We start from the raw sequence: 19,357 nt of genomic DNA, 5'->3' as shown, positions 1-19,357 counted from the left end.
CCCTATAAACTCCTTACACAAGCTGTGCGTCAGAGCACCCCTGACTATGATAAGGTCAGAGTCGCGTTTATGACTAATTGACCAATAATCTTGGGTAACTGTCATAATTAATTAGGCTGAGTGCCAGGCGGTCAAGAAATTACACCGCTCTGTGTTGGTATTCATTCTTCTCTCCGCAAAAGAATGTAAGCTAACGCACTTTTTATTCAATACACGGGGTTACATAGTAGCAGAGAAAGGAAGAGATATAACAACAACGTAAGTTTTCATATTCATTCCTGATTGGTATGATACATCTCAATCAAACAGAAAACGTTTAAGCAGTGCCATATATAGCCAGCTACTCCCGGTCCTGCGTGGTAACCTTGGGGAGCTGTCTTCTGGCAGCAAGCCAAGCATTTATTTTTCTTGCACCCGTCGTGGATGCAGGCGCCATCTTATCATTTAACATTATACCAGTTTCACGAATTAGCAACTATATCTAGCATTCAACTTTTAAGGATAACAATGTTTTTCATACATTACATAATTATAAACTTCATAACTATCCATCCGTGGAGCTGCTGCTGTGCTGAAGAAGATGGCCACTGGTGTCTTGCTTCCCATGACTGTGACAGGCACAGCTCTGCATTGTTTACGTAGCACATGGGTGGGCAGACCCAGGCCCCCTGACCCTTTGGCAGTGGTAAAATAAGTGCAAATTTACAGTCACATGCTACATTTACCACAGAGAAATATTACAATAAGAAGTGTGGGCACACATTAGCCCTGTGGGGGCCACACTGCCCTAAATAATGTATTTATGCTTTGATGGTGTCTATAAACGGATATACTGCTTTACATTGCTTAAAATGAAAGTTCTCTGTTCAGGATATGTATTTGTTCATTGAATTATTGTATTATTGTGTTTTGTAGGTGTAGCAAGCCATGCTGTTGTTCATCCATCTCCACAAAATATACCTTCTGTAGACCCATCACTGTACAATGCCCAACCACAAGGTATGGATGAAAACAGAAACGTTTGTACTTTTATATACTGAACTTTGCATTATGATGAGCAGATTGGGAGAACACTAAGAGAGATGGTTTGATGGTGATATAGTAACCATACGTAGCAAAGAAAAAAGTATATCTGCATACAAGCCGAAAACAATGCACATATTATTCCGATTCTTTACAGTTACCAATCGGCACTGTTCTCCTAATTACATCCTGGAGAATAGATTTGCATATTTTTTACCCAGAATCCCTAGTGGAGCAGGAATGACTTGTAGGCAAACACTGTTCCTGATGTGTACAATTATCCCCTGACCCTGGTCTATAGTCTCTCGCTCTGCCAGATTAGTATCCCTGCGCTATGCTGAGGAGGCCCAAAAGACCGAAACAGCGCTATCCATAGCTGGGAATCTGTTCCTTTTGGAATAGAAATACTAATTTGGCAATAAACCCTGCATCATGTCAGTAGGCTTATTAACTGAGTCATGCATGATGTTAAGGGGGCTATCCCTAGAGGGCAGCATACAGAGGCACTGTTCTCCTAATTACATCCTGGAGAATAGATTTGCATATTTTTTACCCAGAATCCCTAGCGGAGCAGGAATCACTTGTAAGTCTCTGTACGCCTATGTAGGCACACACTCTCCCTAATGTGTATGATTATCCCCTGACCCTGTGTAAAATACGTACAGTGAAACTCTGAGCAAAAAGTATTAGCGTTTGCTTAGAGTTTCCAAATCGCACCCCATCCAGCAATGCCTGCACTACTATGAGTGATGGCTTCTATGTTGAGATCAACTAAATATGTGTTACTGAATGGGAAGACTAGGGCTAAAAGGAATTCATCTTTTGGTCAGTTAAACCTACGGTAAGTAGTTTCTGTACTTTGTGCAAATCAATAATACAAGTAAAAAAAAACTTTGTAAATTATTTGCGAAAAATAGCCTTTTCTTTACTTTTTAGACTCCTTTCCTCCTCTTCCGCCTTCCTAAACTGCACAGTCACTCCAAATTCACTGCTGAATCTGTCTTGGGAGACAAGACAGACTTTCAGCTAGTATAATCACAATAAAGCTTTGAGCACTCAGATCCAGTAGATAGTGAATTTATTTAACTCAGCAATTCGTGTGAAAGTATCACATTGCTGTTTCACTCAAAAATGGACCTTCCTTAGATCACCTACGTACAATAAATACAACATTGCAAGGTATCCAGATAATAAAAACAAAAACGCAGAATATTACAATTTATGTTATTTAGAATAATGTGAATTAAAGTGCGAAGGGCAGATCACTGTGCAGTATGATGGAACTGAGGTGAAGATCCTATTGTGAGTAGAGTCATGTTTGCATTCAGGGAGACTCGTAACAAATATTACACCAGAAATAAGCATATCATAGAAACCAAAGGGCAATAAAATTACATAGCAGAAAGAGTTTTGGGTCCCCTTCAGGTTCCAGGGCCCAGTAGTGACTGCTACCTCTGCACCCCTATAGCTACCGTCCGGGTTAAATAGCACAAAAGCTCTTGTGTTGAATACAGTATACCTGCTTCATGTATCCATGCTTCTGTTTGCGGTCTGTCTGAAGGTACTATATGTCTCATAATGCCTTCAGAATATATATCTGTCACTATAATTGTATAGATCTTTCTATAGATCCTGAAATATGGCACAGGGTTTGTACTAAGAAGCCGTATACTGTGCCCATATAGAAATGTATATGAATACCACCTAGACCAGGGAGCGACACAGATAACTGTAGCCACAACTGTAAAATTGTCATTCTTGTTTGTCTAGTCATATGATTATCCCGAAAGTAACATACTAAGGTTTTACCCCAAATATTTTATATGTGGTAATATTTCATTAGCTTTGTCTATGGTCAGTTATATTTTTTTTATTAATGCCTGCATAATGTCTGCAATGGTTATTATTTGTGGATGAGATGACCCGGTTGTACCGCAGCTTCACATATGATTTTATATAATATCAATATGGTGGGATTGATTTCAAACATTAACTATTCCTTCCAAAGGGGTTGTCCTGGACCCCATGGGGTTTTTTTGGACATAGATGACCTATTCAGATTGGGGTTCAACACCCAAACCCGGCATCGAATATCTGATTTGGCTGTGTACAACGTATGTGCCCGCAAGCAGCTCTGCTCTTATTCAGTTAAACCACCAATATACTATTGCAGTGTCACTGGAGAACGTCAGCTCGGCTTTTATTACATGAATAGGAGCAGAGCTGTTTCTAGCCATATATCCTGTATACAGCCTTCGGCAACAAAATCAGCTGATGGTTTTTTTGATTATCCAAAATCCATAACTTCTCCGAAAAACCTCTTTAACCTCTATTACGTTATTATACATGATCCACAGTGATGTAGTGGTGACTTTTTCTTCAACTGCTAAAGCTGGTATGGGGTTTTCCAGTCATTCTTACAGGGTCTTATTAGAAATGTAGATGTATGACCTCACACTCTTGGATCTCAGATACTGGATTTGTGCCATTTCTAATGGGAAGTAATCTGTTTTCTCTGAACTAGCCCTAGATTATGTCATCATGTCTTGAAGTTTTCTTAAGAGATTTACACATGCTATTGTATTGAAATAATGGGTCTTTGCACAAAAGTTGCTGCATATCCTCCTCTGTTTTACATTTGGTTTTCTTCAAGAATAATTTCTCATTGGAACACAGTTTTATATAGAGAAGAAAATCCGAAGGTTTGAATATCTTTGTGAATAGGGAATGTTGTTTTATCTTGCACTGTTCTTGAGTCGCCTCCAATGTTATAGGTCATGTTCCTTCATAGATGTATACACAACTCTGTAGGTCAAAAGTCTTGTCTTTCTTGGTTAGGCTGGGTTCACATCTCAGTTTTGTCCTATGCATATTGGGAGTAGAGAAAAGATGGAAAAGCATAACATACAAGGTTGTCCAGTTTCAATACATAAATGTTAGTGGTTGCATAATGAAAAGTTATCCAGTTTTGCAATATAATTTCAGTATCAATTCCTTACAGAGATGTAGAAATAGTAAAGAATTGATACAGAAAGTATACTGGAAAATGGAGAACTTTTCATTATACAAACAATAACATGGATTTGTTAAAACTGGAAAATCCCTTGAACCCCTTTCCCGACATACACTGTTCTATTACGACGGATGTTGGGTATTTAAATATGGCGGCCACTTGGTTGGAACACCGAGCCTATTGGTCCGCACTGCAAAGTAAGTGCACAGAGTATCCCAGAATCTATTTAATATACATTGTCCTACCTTCTTCTTGTAACCAGAGGGGGGACAAAGTTCGGGTATTTTTAATGAACACGTGTGAATGGTTTACACAGGGTGTAACACTATTACTTAATTATGGTGTTGTAACATTTTAATTGAGATGTGAAAAAAGTTTGTTTTTTAGCTCCTTATATAGTTTTTACTCATTTGGAAGTTTGCAGCCATATGCTCCAGAATATTTCTCTCATGCTCTTCTTATTCTTGATTTATGCTTTTTCTCACGTATCATAAGAGGATTTCAGGTCTTTGTTTATTGCATCTTTCATTGTACTACAGTATGTGTATATATATATATATATATATATATATATATATATATAATTTTTTATTTTTTTTTTAAATAAATTCTTTATTTTTAAACAAAAACAAGACCATAACATAGCAGGACCGGAGAAACCGGACCTACGAAACAAAGTCATACATATAGACACATCCGAACGCACAAAACAAGACAATAAAAGTCAAATATCTAAAACAACACGCCCAGAGGCAAAAGGGACAGGAGGAAAAAGGGGAAAAACAAAGAGGGGTGGGGGGGCAGAGCTCCGTCCACTGACACACCAACAGCAAAGATTCAACAGCCAAACAGATCTCTGTACGTTTGGGTACCATAAAGGAGAAGCCACAGAGTCTAAGGGATGACTCACGGTAGGTATGGAGAGGGAGGTCTGAAAGGTGAAGCAGGAAGAAAGCCGGCGAGCATGGGAGAGAAATCTGAGAAACCTGTCTAACCACCCTATGAACACCGTCCCAGAAGTCCCGAATCCTAGCACACTCCCAGAAAATATGCAAAAGATTTCCCCCTCCGGACCACAGCACCAACAAAGAGGAGGACAAAAAAATTCTATGCAATTACGTCGGTACAGGATAACTCCGTGTCATGATTTTGTAGCCCACCTCCCGTACTTACTGGCTATAGATATTTTATGAGCCAATTAGAGAGTGCTCGTACTTAACATTATACTACAGTGTTTTGTACACGGAGTAGGTAGTTTTATTATGGTTAAAATATACTACTGCTTTTGTAAGGGGCCCAGACCCTTTCCAAAAGATGAGCTACCATCGTTCTGTACAGATTTCATAGGATTTACAATCCACGGGTAATTTCCTTTGCACATTTTATTCTGCAGGGTTAGTCCTATGCCAGGCATTGGCATTTTTCATTTCAGCCGTTCAGTTTTTCAGTAGCAAAACATCAGTGACCTTCCACAGATTCTGCGGAAAATATTAACTGGTTGTAACTGGTATTATTTTTTACTCCTTCATACCATGATGCCAACCGCCCAGATGATAACAATATATAAATACTAAGATAAGATAGGAGAGGCTATCTGCTTGTTGTCTGTAAAGTATGCCCTGAGTGCTCACTGATGTCCATATATCAGCAAGGCTAGAAATCAGATCAACAGTTTTATTCCCTGTACAGTAAGATGAAGTTCTTATATGTAAGATAAGATAATCCTTTAATAGTCCCACAGTGGGGAACTTTCAGCATGTGCAGCAGCATAGTAATACAGATACAGGATAAATACTACAAATACAGGATAAGGGAGTCTGTCACCAGAACAGTCCCTATTGAACTATAAGCACAGTCACATAGCCGGGGTTCACCTGAATAAAACGGTCTTCTGCTTCTCGATCGCTGCCTCTCTTACTGAAATATTGTCTTTTCAACTTCAACTAAGATGTCATTGTCATTGCACCAAGGAGCTATGCTTTCCAGCTGTCAGTCCCTCTATCTTGCCATAGGCTGAATGTGGACATGACTGGTGATAGACAGCGTTCCCATTCACTTCATAGGGAGCATCGCAGACACACAAAGTGAAGCACGTGTGGCTATATTTGGCACAGTTATTGATTTCTATGGGAGCACCTACTATCTTCAGCACTCTCATTTATTAAGTTGGTTGCAGTCACGGTGAGGGGGAAGGGGGTCCCATTCTTGCCTTGCAGCATAGCCCCTTTAATAGAAGGATACCTCTGATCACTCAGAAGTGCTGTGTATTTGCAAAGCCAGACGTCAGACTCCTTTATTTCCCCATACTCCATCTGCAACTAAGACTCCTTCATAAACCGCTCTTGAATTCTAATTATGAATCCTATGTAATCATTGAACATCAACTTTTATGACATATTTGTGGATTGAAGCCACATATGAATTCTGAGAGCCATGTTCACAGTGCTGCAGGGTTCCCCCACATTTTTCCTTCTAATATGAGCTGATCACAAGTGCCACTGCAACATGCCGCAAGAACCCCCCTAAAGCTACACTGCACCTTTAAAAAATAATTTTAGTTTTTTTCTGTACAGTATGTATGACTGATTGTATTGGAAAGGTTAGCATGACATGATCCGCAATATGTACGTCACTCTAAGAACTCAAAGCTTGTAGTGGAGATGTTAGATGACATATGGCACACATATATAAAGATGTGATTGTATGCACCCCTGCCTCATTCTCTTGTTTCAGCTTTCATTAAAGCACTTTTATGTCAGCAGTGCTGATGTGAGATATGTATTCTGGCATAGAAACCCAAACCACATGTAAAATGTTAGTGATCTAGCAGTTGTGCATTGACTTGTCATGTCTTTCTTGAGCACATCCTGTAGACCTGATGACTCCAACTCTTTCATGTTTCAGATGCCCTTTGGGGCAAAATAAAAAGAAGCTTTAAAAAATATAATAAAATAATAAAATAAAAGTTCTAAATCCCTCCTTTCCCTAGAATACATATAGAAAAGTAGAAAATTACTGTGAAACACATACACATTAGGTATCCCTGTGTCTGAAAGTGCCCAGTCTACTGAATATAGGGTATCTGCAGTGCTCCTGTTCCGTCGGGAAGGGGTTAATAGGAGCACTGCAGATACCCTATATTCAGCCAGGCTGAATTCCGGGGGGAGGGGGGGGGGCAGGAACTACTGCACCCAAAAACCATTTTAATTTTTGAAATTTTCCAGTAGCTGCTGCATTTCTCCCCTAGGCTTATACTCGAGTCAATAAGTTTTCCCAGTTTTTTGTGGTAAAATTAGGGGGGTCGGCTTATACGCGGGTCGGCTTATACTCGAGTATATACGGTATATATATGTAGCTACGCTCAATTCTTCCTTTTATTTGAAGATGAGATACATCTCACCAAATGCTGTTTTCCATAGTTAAAGTGTGAGTGTGTACACATTTAGGACATTTTGCAGGCTATTATTTTATTTTTCAAAGCCGAGACTCAAAACTGAAACTAAAGTTTATAGCAGTATGGGACAGATTTACTATGTCTGGCTTAATTTGCATCAGAAAACTGTCTAACACATTTGACATCAAGTTTATTAATCCCACTGGACGTTCTTTTTTTTGTGTTGTCCGACAAGGGACTTTGGTTAGTACATCCACATTTTGAGGTCACTTCTTCTCAAGTACAGTATGTACAAAAATCCCTGGGTAAGTTCTAAAGTAGTTTTTCTAGTTCATTAATCATAATGAAGGTGACGCAGTAGGGGGCATATGTTGGACCTTTCTGTCTGCTGTGCGTAGAAACAACAGTTGCATACATAATACATTTTCTCTGAGAGTTTCCTCCCCCTTGGAGAACAAGAGCTCATTTCCACATATCCTTTCAGGAGCCATATTATGTGAACTGGTGGACAGATTTGGAAAATAGAAAAAAATAAATTGATTTGGAGCACAGTGGCAATGAAATGGTGTATAGCATTTGGCACTTGGGATAGGTCCTTCTTAGTATTTTGTGCAGAAACTTCTGTTTGTACTGTACATAGTGTTTTGCCGTTAAGGATTCTCATAGCTTCCACAGTTGTGGAGCTTCTTGCTCTGTTTTGGAGCTGTTCTTGAAGGTTGGTCAGCTAAATGGGGAAGTTCAATAGCTAAAGGTCTTATTACTCAGCCCAATAATCAGGACAATTCTTCCTAGAAATACTGCCACCCTCTAACCGCCCTGTCTAATTGTGCCACCGACCAGCGAGCAAGCAACAAGCTGACTGCATCTGTTTATCATAGATTGGCGCTGGTCCTGTCCTGCACTGGAGAAGAGTAGCAGGGCCTTATATCATCCATAATGCAATGATTGACAGCACTCATACTCGATCATTACCCTGTCTAATTGTCCTGCCAGTCTGCCAACCAACAAGCTGAATAGCATCTGTTATGCAGTGTAAAAGAGGCAGATTATCAACAGAACATTGCTCGGCAATGATCCTTGGCCCATTATTTATTTATTTATTATTTTATTATGCTTACTTATATAGCGCCATCATATTCCGCAGCGCTTTACAGATATTGACAGTCACTGTCCCATATAGGACTCACAATCTACATTCCCTATCAGTATGTCTTTGGTGTGTGGGAGGAAACCGGAGTACCCGGAAGAAACCCGCACAAACACTGGGAGAACATACAAACTCCTTGCAGATGTTGTCCTTGGCAGGATTTGAACCCAGGTCTCCAGCGCTGCAAGGCTGCAGTGCTATCCACTGAGCCACCGTGCTGCCCTATTCACTTTGCATTAGTGCAATGCAACCAAGAGTTGATCAACATGTTTATTGTTGAATGGCGCTTTTCCTATACTGTACTAATGCAGGGTAACAGGTCACTAAGTTATCTATCTATAACAGTTTATGCACGATCATTACCCTGTCTAATTGTGCTGTAGATGAGTGGGAAAACACTTTGAATCTTATGCGGTATAAAAGATGTAGGAGATCAGGAGACGAGGAAGGGGTCTGGCTTTGCAACTTTATGTAGTCAGACAGCCAACTCCCTTCTTACATGTCACCGACCAAGAAAAGAGGACGCTCCTTTCTTTAGATTGAACATGTTAGTGGATCTTCCATGACCACAGTGGAAGGTTTGAGAATGAGGCAGATTTCATCATTTAAGTACAATACTAACTTAAATTGTATTTTATTTGCAAGACATCCAGACAACATGTTCTGACGCTGGACAATCCCTTCCTGCACAGCTCTGTACTATGACATCACGATGAGCACATATGTAATGCAGACCCAGGACTAGCTGTCAACGTCGGAAAGTGCTCTGACTCTGGCAGCTTAACCCCTCAGATTCCATGATCAATAGTGATGATGGTATCTGGGTGATTAGGGGACAAGATCACTCCCTCTGGTCTCCCACAATAAGATTGTGGGGTCCAAGTTGTTGCCATGGCAGCCTGGAGGCCTATCAACCAATAATCCAGAATTATATTTTCACGCAAATTCCTCAAAAAGTTCATAAAAACATTGCACATACCCCAATGTTGTGTCAACTCACAAGTAAAACTTGTTGGGCAAATAGTAAGTTCTCATATAGCTATGTCAAAAAATAAAAAATTATAAATTCCTTTTTACATATACTGTAGTGGAAAATCATTTGAACACAGACAACTGTATTTGAGAGTTTATTTTATGTTAAATTCCAAACCAATTCAATTCCCCCAGAACTGCCCGTTGTTTAAAGCCGGTGGTGAATTGGCTATGCAAAGCATTTCCCTTCCTTGTTGTTAAATGAAGTGTTACCAGCAATACTGAGCAGGCTACAGTCTAGCAGCAGTTCTTACGAATTGTTATGTTACTTTAGGGAACTATATATGGAATCATAAAAGCAATCCTTTCACATAAGTTTGTCTGCTTGTGAGCGTTTGTATTAAGAATTGCCATCCTGAATGAAGTGTTACCAGCCTAGACAATGGTGCTGATACTAATGGACTGCTATTGGATCTCTGACTTTGAAGTGAAGTTTTACTGTAGTTTGCATCCACATAAATAAGAAAACAGGTACACCAAAACTTTAAAAAGTACCGCACAATATCTCTAGCAAATATATCAAATGTTTATTAAAAAAAAATCACATATAATATACATAGACAAAGGCAAACAATGTTAGAAAAATAAGAGAGTGTCTGGTTGTCCACAGCAATGAATTCATGGTACATAGCATAAATGAAATGAGGTCATAAAAAACGCAAGATATAACAGTATATAAGCACTGCAATGTGCAATCGGTTTTGCAAATCTCAATTTGTGTTCCTTTAAAACATTTTAGCATTCTATGTGGTTTATTGAACCACATTAATAAGAGTAGAGAATTGTATAATGATTCCTAATTATAGTGGAGTTATTGGAATTATTCCCTATACAAAGCAAGTATTCTAAAAAAAAATATCAAAGGATACCCACTTTTGCTACTTTAGTGCCATCAATTGAATTACAAACTTACTGTATTTTTTTGACAATAAGACGCACCCAAGTTTTAGAGGAGGAAAATAGGAAAAAAAAATAATGGGGGTCTGCTGCTGGAGGGCTTCAGGTTGTGCAACACTCTTGTATGGGGACAGCAGTTTTGCACAGCCTGTGTGGCTCTGTTGCCAAATATGTTCCCTACAGTGGCCCCCACAAAGTATAACGTGCTCTATATTGACCCCCCCCCCCTCCCACAGTATAATATGATCCTCACAGTTGCCCCCACATGGTATAATATGCTCCACAGTGGGTCAGTGCTATTGTTGTACATTGGGGTTGCCTCAGACCCCAGTGTTTAATAATCGGAAACCCTAGGGTAGGTGATGGAAAATAACAAATAATTATAACCTCCTTATCTCCCCTCTCCTGGGCATGCTTGCTCCACCCGGCTGTCTTCAGCATCCTCTTCGGTCCTCTTCTGTCTGCGACTGAGGTGACATAGCCCCAGAGAGGTGAGTAAGTATTTTTTACTCACTTCCCCTGGACAAGACGGTGTGTATAGCAGTTGTGGAACTAGGCTTTTCTCGATTGCTATCTTAGTGCTGCGGGGCCCTAGCTGTCTCCAGCTGGTCGTGGGCCCCGTACCTCTCTGGGTGACCCTGCTTCTGCCTTCTGTAAACCCTGCTCCTGTTAACTATCTCTAATGAATCCTCACAGCCTCCATGTCCTGCCATTTTCCGGGCTACAACCTCCTTGGGAAGAATTTCAGCATGAGAGTTATGGAAACCGTATAGCTCGGAGCCATGCTATTTCCATAAAACCTGACCATAGCTGAAGTCCTCTCAGATGGGTGGCATGGAGGCTGAAGAACTCCTATGGATATGCCCTACAGGTCTTTCATGGGAAAACCCTTTCAAGTAAGGTAGACAAAGATTCTTTCCTAGTAATTCGGACAGATCCCTGAAACAATATTCCAAATTAATAAAAGTGATCCTGAACATGGTTGTTTATTAGTAAGACATTTAAAACACATTCAGATTTGAATGAATTTGCTTAATGAACCCATTTAATGAATCCATTTAATGAATCAGTAGTAATGTATGCAAATGGTCACACAAGCTCTTATACAGCCGTTATACATTGACTACAATATTAGAAAATAGTTCTTTCATAGATCTCTATTTCTGGAAGTCAAAAAAGCCTGGTAAACCTCACTTTCAGATTCTTTTAATAAATAAAAATGAACAGAAAATACACGATCTGAATGGCATTAACCCTTTTATAAAGTTTATCACACCTAACACCAAATACTGCACGGACATAATTTTGCAGTTCCTTGAAGCAAAAGCTGTGTCCCCTCATTCTTTAGAGACTATTCACTATTATAATTATTTGTGCAATTTAGTAACTTTTCTCATATGATGTGACCATAGAACATAGTTTACACCTAAATAATCTTTCACTTCTACTTATGACCTAGATAAGTTAGGTAATCAATATCAGATCGGGAGGATGGGGGTCACGTGCCAACACCCAACTGGCCACAACTGTTTGGTATTGCAGCTTCTTTCCTTATGGACAAAACTCCTGTACTCTGCACTAGTGCTATTAAGTTGCCCATATACAGGTATAGAGATTGATGTAAACTATGAGAAGGTAAAAGCCCTCAGCCAAACTACCGTTTTACCCCTCATTGGTGCAGTGTGTAGCCCCACTATATGATTATTGATTGTGTATCCCCAGAAAACCCCTTTGAATATTGCATTTAGGTATATGCTATACATTGTATGGCTGTACAAGTGTATATAAAATGTGTATATCCATATGCATTTTCTAACAATTCAGTAAAACGCAAGCTGTGACTTTTTCATGATGCTCCTAGAGACTAAGTTGTTTACTGCCATATGCATAATTGCACATCTAAGGATCTGAGACAGTCTCGTCTGTGTCTTGTCTACCTGCTGGGAGCTCAACAGCCGACACAGCAGAAAAACTCATTCTTTGAAAAATAAGCAGGGCTCCAACCCAGCTCTTACTGGAAGAAACTAATCTTATTTTTACAGTACCAGCGCTGAATTGCTGTTTTGTTTTCACAAACGCCTCTTACTTCTAGTTAGGTGCCAGTCAACCAGGCTCGCAAGAAAGTTTGTTTTGAAGCCTATCCTAATGTATATGAAGGCAGACCTAGACATGAGGTGACTTGTAAATGTGCCTGCCACACAGTGCTCCCAATATAAGTAACGTATACAATTTGTACACATTCCCTTATATTATTGTCGAAACTATTAACATACGCTAAAATGTAAAGCCAATAAAAACAATTCCTCACTTTTTCCCCCAGAATATTTGGGAATATGTTTTACTGTAGGAGCCATGAATATCTCAAGAGCTTAAAGGTGTATTTCCAGGGACGTAAATATATTGAAATTTGCAAGCATTTTACAAAATATAAAAGTAATTATAACATTTTGCACTGCATAAATGAGACGTTAACGTGACCGCTATAACTGAGTTTCTGACAAGTTCCAGACCATAGAAAATTCCTGTATTCATGGTCCTATCCATTGGCAACCAATCAGGACAAAAGACTTTCACCACTAAGATGTTTAGAGAAAATCTTTAAAACGCTGCAAAATTTTTTAATAACTTCTATCTGTAAAAAAAAAAAAAAAAAAAAAACTTTGTCTTCCCATTTATATATGGTTATGTTTGTAGGAAACCCCGTTTAAAACATAACCTAACATTCTGAACAACTTCTGATTTTATATTTGGATATACTTTATTAACAATTTGTTGCCCCTTTCTGTGCAGACTTTCTCACTGTGTATGAGTTTGCATATGGAAAGTCACTGAGGAGACACTTCAAATAGTGTAAATATCTTGGCCATTATAAAACTTAGAAACTTGCTTCTGGTGTTGTATGTAGGAGTAGGTTCTCATTAGAGATGAGCGATTAGTATTCGAAATGGCAGTTACGTATAGCACGCACCCATAGCAATGAATGGAAGCGGCTGCGTCCATTCATTCCTATGGGTGTGTGCTATTCGAAACTGCCGTTTCGAATACTACTTGCTCATCTCTAGTTGTCATCTTTCATATGACATTAAGAGCACAATTCTGTATTTCCAGAGATTTCACTGAAAGCAGTCAGGATTGCTATATTTATATGCAGTTGCACATAAGTATCCCAATGTTACATACAAAATCCCACGTGTAACACAATGAGAAGCAGGATACAACTCTCAATAGGGAAAGAGTAAAGATTTCACAGAAAGGAGCCAGAATCTGTTAGTGTATCACAACATTTACTAATGACACAAATACTGCCAGAAAATCAGAAGTTGTTAGAAAGTTTAGTTATACTTTTTAGCAAATCCAGATGGTTCCAGGGTCAGGATTGAACTACTAGAAATAGCCTATATGACTCTGGCTGAAAGCATTTTTTGATTGTTGGGCCCATTAGCAATCCTGAATTTGGCTTTGGTTTCTCTTCAAGGTTTTTTTCTTCTTTCCTAAACAGCAGTGTTGTCCATCTCCACCACTGTGCTGGGAAGGAAAGTATTTCTACTGCCACTTCAATATCATCAGCATCTGTAAGGCAGCAGGAGCCCCTATCCCTAAGATATAGATCTATAGGAGATTGTTGGCTGTGTTGCTGATGGCACACAACTCCTGACTTCATCTGTCGGCTTTACAGAATATCCTATAAGATATGGTAGTGCAGTGTCTGTACCTGCACAGTTCAGAGAAAATTTTGAAGGGGGCTGTACGATAGGAAAAAACAGTACAAGACTGTAATGTTCTGTGTAATGCACATTTATTATTGGAGGGGGCATGCCAATATCATCCAAAGTGGATATCTAAGTTTTCTGATGCAGGAATTATTATTATTATATAATTTATTTTTATTTTTTATTTTTTTATTGTGCATCCAGTTTAACTTTTACATCCTTAGGATAGGCCAGCAATGGCAAATCACCGGGGGGGGGGGGGGAGTTGACTGTCTCCCAACCTTTTATCTGCAGCATTCATGTGAGCGTCTCTTCATACCTTACAGTGTCATACACTTAGTATTTGTTGTGTGGAGTATTTCAGCTTGATCTCTTTTACCAATTTAGCAATTCTGTTTAGTAAAAGCAGGAATGGCAATAAGCCTAAAGCTCTTTCCATAGATACACAAAGGCCTCTTCATTGCAATATTCCAAGCAGTCAGTCATATCCTTGTATGTTCTGGACATTGTAGCTGTGGGCTTGAACCATTTTATATAGCGTATATAACACGTTTTCATTACATTTGTTCATATCCCATTCACATTTCTTTATAAGAACAGAGCCAGCAGAACATGCATGGGAAAAGGGCTTTAGGGCGTAATGTCTTGCGGACATGGCCTAGCTTCCCCTGACTGTGCGAGTTGTTACATTTACTAGAGAATAAAAGCTTCCTTCATCTGTCACACCTGAAGGACAAGCCTTTCTCAAAGGTATTGGCTTTCTCATTTTAAAAGAAAAGTAGACAATATGAGCATCTATGTTTTAAAAGTCATTCTGTAACTAGAGAGTGGCGCGGAGACAAAGCGATCTTGCCTAGGTGATGATAACAAAGATCACATACCTACATTGAATGTTGATCTAAGCAAGAGATATCAATTGCACTTCATCAGTACTCCACCATTTTAACCTTTCATGTCCAGCTAGCACTTGACTTTCCATACTGTGACCTTCTAGCTTGCATATGTGGTTGATTATACAGCCATGACAGAAATGCAGGAATTGCAGATGTCCGATATGCTTAGTACATCACATAATATGGATGTCATAAATGTCAGCGTAGTCTTTGAACTGAATAAGAAAACTAATTGCAATCATCAAAGTAATGAAGAACATGTGGATACGCATTGCTAAACCAAGAGAGAATGGGCGCTACGCTCCTGAAAGGGTAATAGAAAGGGACTAACAAATGTTTACAGATAAACCTATCTTCATCAGAAGTGTCTATGGCTGAAACAGACAGGTTACTTGGTGACAAATCATCTATAGCTTAAAGGTAAGGTCATCCATTAATGATCGGCAGGGGTCTGACTCTTGGGCTCCCAGCCGATCAGCGGTTTCAACAGGCTGCAATGTGAGTGCTGAAGCCTCTTCAGTATTAGCCAAGTACAGCGCTGTACAATTATACAGTGGCTCCTGTTGGTACTTCAGCTCAGCCTGTTTACTTTAATGGGACTGAGCTGCAAAAAGGTCCTGTGATGAATGAACGCGATGTCAGATGGCCTTTGATGTGGGGCACAGGGAACCCTGCTGCTGCTGATAAGGATTCTTTGTGATTCACAGGGATCCCAGGTGTCCGAACCCTACTGAACCTCAAGTACGATACAATAACCTGTCGTAAAGTTAAATCATAAATTAAAAAGTCCCAGAAAACCCCTTTAACTTTGGTGGTATCAGACGATGTGTCTGAATGCAGCAATAGCCAAATCAAGTTTCTGGGCCATCTGTGTTTTTTCTTCTTCTCTAAGTAAAGCACAAATTCTGCTGGATTTACTACTACTACTGTCATGCAGTTATCATTTAGAATAATACAGTTTAGCCTCCTTGTCTATTTAGGAAAAGGATAATTGTGTTACCTTCCGAGCAGGCATTGCTGGTACTGGTACCAGCTATTCATATGCTGACAGGAAGAGTGAAATGTGAAATTAACAATGGTATTTGATGAGAATCAGACAAAAGACTGAACTGCAGGGAAATTAATACAATCTACATAAAAGGAGTTTGACAGGCAATATGGTGGGGGGTGATCTAATGGAAGGTTGTGTTTCAACTGCAGGACCCTTTGTTTAAGGGATCCATTCATTGGATTCCCTTTTTTGTCCCTAACACGTAGGAATAGCCTTAAGAAAGGCTATTCTTCTCCTACCTTTAGATGTCTTCTATACACTGCCGTTTGGGAGAAATCCCGGTATGCAAATGAGTTCTCTTGCAGCACTGGGGGCGGGCCTCAGCCCTCAAAAAGCACTGGGGACATCCCCAATGCTGCGAGAGAACTCTACAGTGATACCTCTATCTTCGTCTGGAACGCCTCTCTCCGCTTCTTCTTCCAGCGCTGGGCTTCAAACTTCTAGGCATGCGCACTCAGCTCTTCCATCAGGTCTCGGGCAGAGCCAACTGCTCATGCCCCCGCCCATTTTCTTGGTGTAAGCGGCCACAAGAAAATGGATGCGGGCATGCGCAGTTGGCTCTGCCCGAAGCCCAATGGAAGAGCCGACTGCGCATGCCTAGAAGTTTGAAGCCGGAAGAAGCAGCGGAGAGAGGCATTCCAGATAAAGATAGAGGCGTCGCTGGAGAGTTCTTTCGCAGCACTGGGGGCGCCCCCAGTGCTGTTTGAGTGCTGGGGACCGCCCCCAGTGCTGCAAGAGAACTCATTTGCATACAGAAGAAAACCGGGATTTCTAGCGAACGGCGGCGCGGATAAGACATCTAAAGGTAGGAGAAGAATAGCCTTTCTTAAAGCTATTTCTACGTGTTGGTGTTGGGGTGAAAAAAGGGAATCCAATGATTGGATCCCTTTAATGCAGTACAGCCTGTTGAGTGACGTTATATTTGCATTGACCATCTAATAGTAATATTTGCATTTACCTTCTAGGTAATAAGGCACAAATCATGAAAATTACTTCTATTAATGTGTATTCCTTTTCCTTTTAGGGGGGACCCGATTGACTCCTGAAGACTTTGCCAGAGCTCAGAAATTCTGCAAATATGCTGGTAGTGCTTTACAATATGAAGATGTGAACACGGCCGTAGAGAACCTCCAGAAAGCACTTAAACTACTCACTACTGGTAGAGAATAATGACCTCATGTTCTGTTCCTTGGGCGTCAAGAACACAGCTCTATCCAGTGATTCCACATGTGGTGTGACACCCCTGGTCTTGTTGAAAAAAAAAAAAAAAAAAAAGACACCCATAATGACTTCAGTTTTAATGCTCTGAGATCGTTACTTAAAACGTGGTATTTTTATAAAGTCAGAAATAACATGATGATACCGATACATTAAAATGTTTACATAACTGGTTGATATGTCTTTAAAGGTCCAGGAATATGCGCCATCATATCAGATTAAAATTCTAAGAGTAATGAAGTCATTCCCTGTAAGCACTCCATTCTACAATATCTACACAGCTAGGTATACAGATATGCAAAAGAATAGAGCAGCACATATGGGTGCAGAACTGTCCAAATGCCTAACATGGGGGTCTTCATTCAATCAATAAAAGCAGAAATTGTTTCCTTGGAATTATATTGAAATCACTGCTTTATTTGTCTATGTTCACAAGGCTACATTGCAGAATCTCCAGAGACATTTTCAAGATTTCATGGAGGGTCACAAATACTGACTTGTGAACATGGCTGAATAATAGAAGTGATTTCACTACTTTCCTTGAAGTGCTGCTTTTTCTGCTTGGTTTATCCATCAAAGATCTCTTCTATTTGATGGTGCCATAGTAGGACATACATAAGAGCTTTGGAAACGTTTCCTTTCACCTCTTGTAAAGATACTAGCCCTAGCATTTTCTGTGCTTTTTCATAATTTTTTTACTTGTACAACTTCCAGATGATCATATCAATTCTCAGACATGCAAGATAAACGGCATCAATAAATAACAAAATATGCCGAAAATATGAAGACATCAAAGAAACAGAAAGGACATTAGAGATTTTGCTACTTCCCATATCAGGTCACATGTTTGTGCTTTTGTGTGGTATTACGTGATGCCATAATTTCTGAGGACTGATGTAATGATCTGGAACTGAGCTGAGCTGAACTATTTTGCTAGGTTAGATAGCTGTCCTTCCAACATGACGCTATCACTCCCATTAAACTACTATACAGTATAACTGATGTGTGTATGGTTTCTTTTACTCTACTTCAATTGAACCTTTTTTGTATTTGAGGCCTTCACAGAATTTCTCCTTGCCCCTCTGGGTGGCAGAGGTAATTTTACCATTTTGATCTTATGAAGCAAATGGTTTTTGAAATTGTAACCACAAGTGCATGGCTTTAAATGCATGTATCTGTTAGATCTGATTTAGAATAAATTCATATGAAAGTAACATTTTGTTGATATTTGACTCCAAAAGGTGACACTTACTTTTGTGAACCAATGCATTAATGTATATTTAATTTATTATATTTACATCATTGCCTTAAAGACGACCTTTCATGACCTCAGGACATGCGGTTCTATATGCCGCTAGAAAGCCAACAGTGCGTTGAATTCAGCGTACAGTCGGCTTTTCCGTTATGTGCTCCGGGGCTGGAAATATCGGTGCCTTTACCAATCTCTGCCCACTTTCAGATGGGGCGTTCTTTACCGCCCAGCTAGACTGTCAGGAACGCCCTTCTGACAGTGGTCAGAGATCGGTAACGACACATAACAGGAAAGCCGACATTGCGCTGACTGCTTTGTAGCGGTATATAGAACCGCACGTGCCTGAGGACATGAAAGGTCCTCTTTAAATGGTTTTCTGAGCATTTCGATATTCAATTGCCTAAAAAACAAATACCTTATCTTCTTTGCATAGTACTATACGAGGAAAAAAGTAGAAGGATACTTTGCGCTTCCTAATGGAACTTCCTTGTGTTTCCTAATGGAACTTCTTTGTGTTTTCTGGGATGCGTTAAGAGGTCTCAAAAAAACGCCTCCCTTGATTTTAGTAGGTATAATGATGGAGTAACTGTCGTCTGGACCATGGTTCACCATTTTTCAGAATACCCAGCTTTCCTTAGGGAGGTAGCTGGTTGAGCAGATACTGAAGATGGAGTAGGGACCAATGGATAGGAACCCCAAAGAAAAATATCCAATGGCGCTCACAAAG

The 19,357-nt window shown here is 39.8% G+C and overlaps 1 protein-coding gene across 1 annotated transcript in view; it reads left to right on the top strand.

Moving 5' to 3' along the window:
- The window catches only part of VTA1 (vesicle trafficking 1), a 136,793-nt gene extending 118,774 nt beyond the window's left edge, over positions 1 to 18,019 (top strand). Inside the window, exons 7-8 of the mRNA XM_075267720.1 lie at positions 916 to 999; positions 17,185 to 18,019. Of these exons, the coding sequence (XP_075123821.1) occupies positions 916 to 999; positions 17,185 to 17,330 (230 nt within the window). The 3' untranslated portion in view covers positions 17,331 to 18,019. The remainder of the gene's footprint in view (positions 1 to 915; positions 1,000 to 17,184) is intronic.
- The last annotated feature ends 1,338 nt before the right edge of the window (positions 18,020 to 19,357 follow it).

Source organism: Leptodactylus fuscus, chromosome 3, assembly GCF_031893055.1.
Source record: "Leptodactylus fuscus isolate aLepFus1 chromosome 3, aLepFus1.hap2, whole genome shotgun sequence".
NCBI lineage: Eukaryota > Metazoa > Chordata > Amphibia > Anura > Leptodactylidae > Leptodactylus > Leptodactylus fuscus.
Note: the sequence above shows the minus strand (reverse complement) of the source record. Positions and strands in the feature narration are given on the sequence as shown.